The sequence below is a fragment of the Ruditapes philippinarum genome, unplaced genomic scaffold, assembly GCF_026571515.1.
Source record: "Ruditapes philippinarum isolate M1 unplaced genomic scaffold, ASM2657151v2 ctg3864_1_1_1_1, whole genome shotgun sequence".
Lineage (NCBI taxonomy): Eukaryota > Metazoa > Mollusca > Bivalvia > Venerida > Veneridae > Ruditapes > Ruditapes philippinarum.
Genome location: NW_026859228.1, coordinates 110408 through 120893, shown reverse-complemented (window position 1 = coordinate 120893; position 10486 = coordinate 110408). Strand labels below are relative to the sequence as shown.

Genomic DNA, 10486 nt, shown 5'->3' with positions numbered 1-10486 from the left:
CATACAATAAATTAAAGCTGTTATATTTGTTTTTAATTCTGGAAAACATCAATTCTGCAATATTCTTGTAAAAAACCATTTTCTATTTACAAATAAAATGTTGTTAAGTTGTCCATCTTAATTTTATTGCTTATTTAGAAATTCCAATTCTTTAGATGTATTTCCGCCCTATGAAATTTATTGCCAGCTAAAAAGAATTGAAAGAGGGTTATTTAAAAACGCCTCGTTTTATAAACTGTTGTCAGAATTTACAACGATTGGGAGGGAATTTCATTAGTAAAGATCAAAACGTCTAGAAAAGAACAAAGAAATAAAAACCTTTTATCTGAATTTTCTTCTAATACACAATCGACTAACTTACCCACGGAGTCAAAGAAAGCTCTGTCAGTTAATCTTTACATCAATGTTAAAATGAAATTTATGGTTCACATCTAAAAGGAAAAATTGAAACGATACAAGTCTTGTAAATTTTATTGGACCCCAAAGTTAAGACATAGTCAACTTCTCGTCTGTTCGTAAATATGTTTCCCACAGATATAACAAGTGTATAGATTAACATTCAATTTGAAAACAAATGTTGATTTTGTCTGGAGAAAATGGTTACTTGAAGTTACATGAATGACACGCAGACGATATCAGCGGACACAGCCTGGCTGTTACAACAATGTGTCATGCTGACGTAGAAACAAAGAGATATTTGCTCAGTGCGCATGTGCATCGCAGACGGTGTATGTTTCTAATCGGTGTTTGCCAAACGCCTGTCTCCAAAAGATGTAAGTTAAAACAAAGACTACTTTACAAGGCAATATTTAATTTATTTTTTTACAATATTTACAATAGTTGTATATATCACATGGACAGGGATATTTATGTCCCTTGGCAAGGTAAAATATAACATTAAAATGTAACACTTACACCGACTGATAAGGACATTTGAGCCGCGTCACGACAAAACCAACATAATGCATTTGCGACCAGCATAGAGCCAGACCAGCCTGCGCATCCGTGCAGTCTGCTCAGGATCCATGCCGTTCGCTTACAAACCCTATAACAAGTAGAGAAACTGATATCGAACAGCATGGATCCTGAGCAGACTGCGCGGATGCGCATGCTGGTCTGAATCCATGCTGATCGCAAACCCATTATGTTGGTGTTGTCGTGACGCGGCTCTTTTCTTCTCACAATAATTAAACCTACAATATATCTATATAAATAGATATGAAATAATATTATGCTCTCTAAAATTAAGGCCATAGAAAACCCATGATCATAAATATTAAATGAATAAGTACATTTCCTCCTGCAAAAAATATCTATATCAATTTATCTTCTGAATATTGTAACATGTATATTGCGTTCATTAGACACAAAAATCTTTGACTTACTCTTGTACAAGAATCATAATTGTGACTATAATTATGTATCAATTTCACTAAAGTAAATTTTGATATACAACCTTGTTCTTTCAATATTTTATTATAAGGATTCCATTGTCCAATCCAAGATAAATCAAAGACCGGTGTATAATCTATAATTTAGTAAATTACCCTTTTTGGAATTACTTATGGTTAAAACAAACAATTAAAAACTGTTAAAAGATTCTGTAGAGCATTTAATTCAGTGAAGTCACAAATGACGTCATATACAGAGAGACAATGTCCTTACCATTCTTCATTTGAGATCAGAGACAGTTCAGATGTATCAATATGAAATAGTGATATTATTACATTACATATATATATTTCAAATATAACACGTATAAAGCAAACATAACATGTCAACACAACATGCCTTAACGCGCCAACACAACGTGCCAACATGGTTGACGCATTGTGGATATGAACATATATCCATAATAATCATTCGAAATAAACATTGTTTAAAACAAAGCTAGATGACTCTGCTTTTCAATTTGTGTCCACTCAATTTTGATGCAATACGTAACAATCACTATATGAACTTAACAGAATTGGTGTGACCTAGAAAAACATATCTACCGGTATTCTTAGAATATATTTCTATACAAAATTGGCGTTTAAAAATCTACTTAGGAAAGATACTGTGTTTAAATGTTGTTGTTTTTATATATGACAAAGTCCAGATATTCTGAAGGCAACATATATGACGATATGCTATAAGTATATGTGAAATACATAAAAGTGAATTTTTAAAACCAAAGTTTCAATAACAGAGCTAAAATTGAAAGAAATAAACGTAAAATAGCATTACATTATAACAGATGGAAAGAAAAGGTGATTTTCATAAGTAAGTCAAAATTTCAGCACAGCTAAACGAACCATGCCATGTCAGAACCCATCAACTAGGAAGACTGTTAACCTAGATGTCGAAACATATCCATAATGATTTTGACAAAAATATGCTTGAACACAGAATTGATAAGAGTGTCATTGTTCTAAAGTAAGATCAGAAAAGTTGTATTCTGAAACGGGTCATATGACGTGAACATGCAATTACGCATAATTATGTATAAATTACAAGATAATTTAATTAAGTTAGTTTGTGACACTTCTTTATATTCAGCAAGTATGAAATTTACAACGTGTGCTTAAAGTTTTGACAATATCTATGTAAATGAATCTTTTTTTCAGTAGAAAATTTCACCAGGCATGGGGCCATCTTCACCCCTACATAGACATTGTCCATGTCCAAAAATGTGTTATCTTAATTTATCTATAAACAAAAGGATTTGCACATATCATTCAGTGAAATATATATATTTTATAAATTACGTAATTATCGTTTCACTATCGAAATAGCTTCGTATATAAAAGTTCATTAAGGCATTTACAAATGGACAGATTGTGAGACAACTCAAACTGTAGGACATAGTTAAATATAGTTTTGTTATGGTTTTGTGTATTCTAACAACGTTAGAAACAATATTACGTTTATACTGTATAAAATCTGCTTGACATTAGAAAAAAATTGTAACACTTTATGAGGCAATGCCATTGCTGTCAAGGTAACATAGTTATGTAACATACAATATAACAATCTGGGTAGCTATATTCGAAATTGTTTTCGTATCTAGAGGTCCGGTCAAGCATATTTGCCGGACACAGCTATCGTTCTTAATAAGAAGCTGTATTCAGGGTACTTGTTGCTGGTTTTGGAAAGAGTTCCAAAACTAACTTGGTATGCAGGATTGAACGTGATTTTTTTCTCCCTTACTTTTTGGCTTAGGATAATTATTAAAGATATCTATAATAAATAATTTACTAGTTGCAGAAATGAATATTGTTGTGTATAACAAACATTTGCGCTTGTACTCTATTTGACAGACATGTCCATGCATTCTTAAAATAAATGTCTTTCTTTATATGCATTATAAAAGAATGTTGTTGTTGTTCGAAAGTCGTTGTCTATGAAACTAAATTGCAAAAACATATATATCAATAACAGATTGTATATAACAAAGAAATGTTTCGGGACTTTACTTTTCTAGACTCTAGACCATCTTTTCTTAAACATATCGTTGTTATAGAAACAAAATTATGACGTCATATCAAAACACGGTCCAACTTCTGTTGGAGACCCTTAAACATTCTGTTGCCATGGAAATTCACTCCATTGCTCTCCTCTCCCACTCTCTCTAAACTCGATTGAAAGACACTGGTTAAATAAAACACCGTCTGTTGCTTTATCTTAATATATAAAAGCAACTTTTTTTTACGCGCAATTATCGCGAAAAATCTATCTAGGCTGAAGGCTAGACTTTGTCTACATTGTCCTCAGTCATTACACCACAGACAAACAACACCACGACAAAGCTATGGAGCTATATGTATACACTTTATGTCTTACATCTTATGTCAGTAAACGAACGCCCCGTGTCGAACATCTAACACAACTCACGTCTTGGGACCTTTGTTCGAGACCATGTAAATATTGTTTGTTATTTATTACTTACATGTGTATTCTAAACGTTTTTCTGTACAATTTTTACAATTAACATTGCAACACCAATGAAAAGTACAATTACACTGCCACGTTTTGGTATATTGATGCGTATTATAGCCCCTCACACAACACATTAAGTCACACCCATCATTTCCATCTGAACTTTTATTGCAGTTCCTACCAACCGTTCCTAAGGAACCAGTGTTTTCATTGTATTCACAAAAGTTTGGTGACTTTTCGAGGTAAACTAAGTCCCGTCTTCGAGGTTTTCTGTTAGGTTTTTTGGATTTTTGCAGAAGCAATCTTTTCGGTCGACGAAGTCTACCGCCTCTCCAAGGAACAACCAGTTTTGCACTATTGAATTGTTTAAATAAATAATCTCCTATTTTTCTAAATGGAGGAAGCTTCCGCCAGCATGTCTTTAGTGTGCATGAACCGGAAGTACCGTGACATCGGCATTCTTTGCCCATATTGTCTTTAACAGCCTGAAAACAATAAGCAAAATGTAATAAATGAAGAGTATGGTGAATAATGAACAAAACAAAATTTTATTTATTCAAATTTAATTGGTTTATTTATTTATTTTTTATTTTTCTTGAACGATGGGGATTTACGTATGCAAGGCATTCACTGCCATCGACACATGATCAGATAATAAATAATACAGGATCAATTTGAATGCACAGTACAATCTGAAATGAAGTGCTTCACACTATCTCAGTTCATTGGTCATAATCTGATAGACTGGTTTAATGAATCACTTTTTTTCATTAATCTTGTCCAATCACGTAAACTATTTCGTAAGTCATAAATCACTCCTGCCATTTGCGATTTTATCAATGAAGAAAACAATTTTGAAGATAATACTCTAGTAATTAAAATGCACTAAGAGTGATTTACAAACAAAAGCGATTATCCTTAAGTATCAATATCACGTATCGACGGAGAAATGAGACCGGTTTCGATCCTTAGTCGAGTAAATGTACAATAATATTTGATATGCTTTTGCGCCTGCGCAAACTTTCGGCATCGAATGACCTATCGTATAAGTATTATGCTCAAAGAAGTCAAATGTCTAACATTACAAAAAATGCAAAGAACAGTCGAGAATCGGACACCGTTAAGTTGACAAAAGATATTATCGAACAACAGAAAAACGTAAGTGAAGAAACTCTATCTACTGGAGAAAACCTTTACAATGATCTGATCTGATCTAAACATTACTGTAAGTACAGGTGTGTGAAATTAAATGCCTTTTTCTGAAGTAGTCATAAATCGTGATTGACAAGTAGGATGAGCGAGTGAAATGCCGTCTGCTGAACCAAGAAACCCTTTAAAACCCGGCCATAGTGTACACTATTAATAATCTATATTTCTGCTCACAAAGGAAGCTCATCTAATGACATTTTATTCGACATAAAGCAAATTTTGAAAAATGTAAACAGTTCAAACAGTTTTTCAGCGTACCAGTAAATGCGTGTCACTAATTATAGAATTTAATTTACAAAGAATTTTACTTTCGATGTTTCATAAGACATGATAAATGTAGGTAATTTTGGAGTTAATTGTTTATCATGACAAGCATTTATAAACACTTGAAGTGAAAATATTGATATGACGATTCGCATGTATGCACGTGCTTGTGGTGTCGTCTGCTTACCGGTGTCAACTGTTTACCGATAAACATTCCAGCGCAACCAGGCATGTCGTTCATTAATTAGGTAAATGAAATATGCACCCTTTAATTGCTTATGCCAATTAAGTCTTTTCCAGGTATCAATTTCAAAAGAAGGATTTTTTACAACTTACAGAAACTTAACGTGAATATTAAAACATGTTAGCACATTTGTAACTCAACCAAGGGTAAAACTATAAAAGGTGCAACGGGGCTTAAAATGGGCTTTAAGATTTGGCATGTCATGGTTTCCAGTCCAATAAGATACAAGATACAATATGGGAATCTTAAAAAATTGAAATAAATCTAAAATACATAGACAACTAATCGCTCCACTCAATTATTTGATAGCCAAATTATAACAATCATTGCATAATAAAATGTCGTAAATATTTCGTTTAAACGATAAAATAACTTTTAATCTTCGTGTTTCTAAATGCACGGATAAAAATATTTCATAAACCCACCTGAATAATAATCGAAGCATTACAACAAATACATCATTACAGATGAAAGTTTTTAGCTATTAAAATACTTTAATCTATAACATTCACTTTATATAATTTCTTTTCAGTGTTCACATACTCAACCCTGTAACCGGGTTAGGCCTTGAAACAGGACCAGAAAACTGCAAACATACATATGAATACCATAGAAAGCAGTTTAAACAAAGAGATAATGCTATTTTTATGTAATTTCACCAATGCAATTGATTTGGTCCCCACAAAAAATAACTCAACGATAAATCTTATCAGTATTTTAAAATACTGAAAGGATAAAATTTGGATTAAAATGTCATAGAAAATGTTTCCAATTTTCATCGAAGGCTTCCATGGATATACATTTTGTGTGATTAGGCTTACCGCTTCGTATCAATTGGTTGAATGCGGGTGTTTCGGATCAGACGAATTCTTAATGGGAATAAAAATGACCTCAAAAACGTCATAAAAAATTGTGATCGTTTGACAAGATTCCATCCGAATGTCTTACATTTTTGTTATAGCTCCTTACCCCCGGGTATGTTTGAAATTTAAAAACAACGTTTGACAAGGTTAATATGGCGAAATCCCATTCAATTATAAAACAAGGACACGAATTTGCTGTCAAAGTGAGTAAACACGACACATCATCTGGTGTTATTGATAAACTATATCCTCCTACATTATCTGCTCGACTAGACAATACAGGTATGGCATGGTGGCAGGGCCAATATGGGGCTGTCACCTTAACGAGAATAGTTCAGCATGTGACACAGATAAGCTCGTGTCGACCATGCCCTGTCTGAAGTATTCACCAGGCGAAGATATAATGTATTTGTATATATACTATTGTAAATAAAATCAAAGACTAGAATGAAAATCAGAAACTTAGCAATAGTAAAATTGTAGACATAAATGTTGTACAACCAGTAAAAGCAATTACCATCGAGAATGCCAAGATAACAAACAAAATATACAAATAGAAGGAGAATTATTTTGCACTTACTCATAGATTGCGTGAATTTATTATTGAGATTCAGAATTAAACATTATGATTTAGTTTATATATAAAATCGAGATCAGCACAAAATGTCAATGATAGTATTGTTAGAGTAGACGTTATAACTTGGTGTCCCATTGCTAATTGATGGTGAGAAGTTGTTGACATTTATTTCCGGAGATAAGATTATCTTAAGTTCAAAATGAAGGAACACACCCCAGAACTTCAAATTGCAATACTGTTTTAAATCCGCACGTTACTCGGGGCTAAAGACAACAAATAGTTCAAATCGAAACGATCAGATAATCTTTATGAATAATAAATGATACACAATTATTTTTGCACCTGAGAATATCCTTGAAAACGTTGATTTTACGATACCAGTTTGACTAAAATTTAACTCTGCGGTCACTTCAAACGCATCAATAAATCATACTATTTTTAAAGTAAAAATTGTAATATAAGCGACCATGTTTGTTTCATATGGTTGCGTGCCTGGTATAATTTGTCATAGCTCACTCGAGTAGGCCACTCAATGTGATCAATTTAAGACCATTTGACACCATCAAAATAAATTTACTTTGACAGATAGGGCCATCATTGGATTGTAGTTAGATAGGATGAGATAAGTTTTTGAAAGGCGCTATGTTAATGCAGTCAGCTAGCCCGATTGTCGGCAACAAAGTTCTCCGCTATCTATAACGTTGACTAAATTAAATACAGCTTAATTACGATATCAAATACAATGAATACCGGGCATAAATAAGGTCTACATATAGATTGGTGACCACTAATGGCAGGCAATTATATTTAATGACGCGTAATTGAAATTTATGAAATATAATCTTGAAGTTATGAATTCCAAACAGATATCCTAATTGTATAGACGTCACAAGTCAATGATAGACATTAGTTTGCTATCAAATCTCATTGTAAACAGTAAAGTGTCACGGACTTTCGGGCCAAGTGTCAGTGATATACAGTATTTAAAGATGTAATTTTTCATTGACTGACAGTATGCTGTCTTTTTGTCTAGTTATTAAAACCACCATGAGCAATGTAATTACAGAAAATCCAAGGGATATTTAAAAACCATTTTGCTTTATGTAGTAACTAAAAACCAACCAAACCAACCAACAAACAAACCAATGACTGATACTTACGTTTTGTAGATAAACACATATATCTCTGCTTTTTAATTTGTATGCAAGAGCATTTTGTTTACAATTGCGATTTCAAACTTAATATGTCAGAAAATAATTGAAGACACAAAGGTGTTTCTGAAGAACTCATTATTTAACTGAATAACTATCTAGATATACAGATGATCATCTGATACAGTTTAAGTGACTAACTAACCAACAGTTTAATACATAACCAGATATCTATTATTTTACTGGAAAGTGATGTAAGTGAGCGCACCTTTTAACGGTTTTGAAACTAAGATACATATTTGTCATTTAACTATTTCACAGAAAAGAGTTTTAGTTAATTAGATAAATATATGGTATTCATCTTATACTTACGAAGACTAACTCGTTAGTCATACAATTATCGTTATAAATAATTGTTTAACTGTTGGCAGAAATAAACAACCATAAGATAGTGACAACAAGCTTTAGATATAATTAAAATATCGTCTGCGACAAAAACGTTATAAAAAAGCAATGCTGGGATTCTAATTCTAAATAAACAAAATCCATATTTTGGTGCTAATCCGGTTAGGTCTGCATAAAAATTTATATACTAATATGGAGAATTTATTTATAAATAACCTATGACATGCTTGTGTCATAAAGTGTTTTTCTTTTGTTGTAAAAATAAATTTACAATTATCATTCTTTTCAAATATACTTAACTTCATTTCATTCTAATAGTTATTTTTATCATTCCGTACAAAAAACAACATATGTTACTAAATGCAAGAATTTTGATTGATAATTTATATGCTGCGCGTATTTGATTAGATTTAGCAAAGATTGTCCGCATATTTGTTGCAAAATTAATCACTTGAATTTTCTTAAAATAATCATCGCCTGCGTTAACCCAAGACATTCTCGATTTGTCATATTCAGTCATTGCAGTTTTAACAAAAGTATTGTCGCTTATAAATTCTGGTATTTTACGGGCTTTAAGGACATTATATGAATTTTACGAGCAATGATAAGTTGGTCTGAGTGCATATGTATTCAGTGTTTTAAATCTATACAGGAGATCAATGATATCAAATAGACAAGATTTGAAATTTGAAACATTAATTTTCAAAATATGTTTGTGTGTGTTTTTGCATGATTTTCCCTTGATATTAAAAAAATTGTTACACTTGTCTTTTATACTTTAGAATATGGAAATAATTATAAAGGAAACAGGGTTATAGTTCCTTTATTTTTGGTCAATAAACACGTGATAGTTATCATTCTTTCTTTTCAAATAAATTTAAAAAAAAATAAGTAAAAAATAAATAAGAAAAGATTACCTATCATTTAGATCTGTTATATAAAAAATCCAAACGTGTACTTAACGACACACAAAGTAACAATGTCAAAAATGTGTTATGCACTCATCTAAAAAAACACACAGAATAACGTTATCGATATATTCCATTATTCGCATTACAATAATCGCCGCCTTAGAATTAATTAACATATTTCAGTATCAATATCACTCCATTTTAGAAGGAACATTATATTTTATACTGTTAGTTCTTTGACTTACAATTTTAAAATGATACTTGTTTCCTTTTTTTGTTTTTGTTTGTTTTTTGTTGTGGTTGTTTTTTTCTTTGTTTTTTCTTTGGGTGGGGGAGAGCTCAGATAAAATTGTAGATATGTTTTTATTCCATATTTTAAGATAAAGATAATGAATTGTTCTGAAATAATGAATGGTGTTTGTGAGTAAATGGCATAAGTTTGGTCACGTTGCCAGCAATAACTTTGAAGGGTATAACGCTATATCAATGAATATTTCTATGAAATTTTTTAAACACTAATTATATTAGATTGTTTCCATTATTTTTGGTCGATTCTCGAAAGATTTCTAACACAGAATGTCTCTATTATTTAACACACATCAATAGTGTGTATGTTAACAGAATAATATGTTTCGGAACAAAATGTAATGCTGCTACATGAATTTAAAATAGTGGTATTAAACGTTTAGTAATAATTTCGTGCATGTACCAAACGCTCTTAAGGAAATACACTAACATATGTCTTTCATAAAAGTGCTTGTTACCAAGTGATCACCTATTTGGACAAAAATTGGCAGAAGATAATTTAAATCACCTAGGATCAACAAGAGGGGGGAGGGGGCAATCCATGAAAGCAGTCCCTAAAAATATCCGGCAAAACAGAACCACGACACAGATACTAGTATAATCCAACATCTGATGAAAAGAGTAGTGTGAAATGA

The 10486-nt window shown here is 31.8% G+C and overlaps 1 protein-coding gene across 2 annotated transcripts in view; it reads right to left on the bottom strand.

The window, feature by feature from the left end:
• Positions 1-756: 756 nt before the first annotated feature.
• LOC132755699 (protein Wnt-7b-like) overlaps positions 757-10486 on the bottom strand; it is a 51638-nt gene continuing 41908 nt past the window's right edge. Inside the window, exon 4 of one of the 2 annotated variants that reach the window (XM_060746592.1) lies at positions 757-4406. In XM_060746592.1, the coding sequence (XP_060602575.1) occupies positions 3924-4406 (483 nt within the window). In that variant the 3' untranslated portion in view covers positions 757-3923. The remainder of the gene's footprint in view (positions 4407-10486) is intronic. The other variant, XM_060746593.1, reaches the window with a different exon arrangement.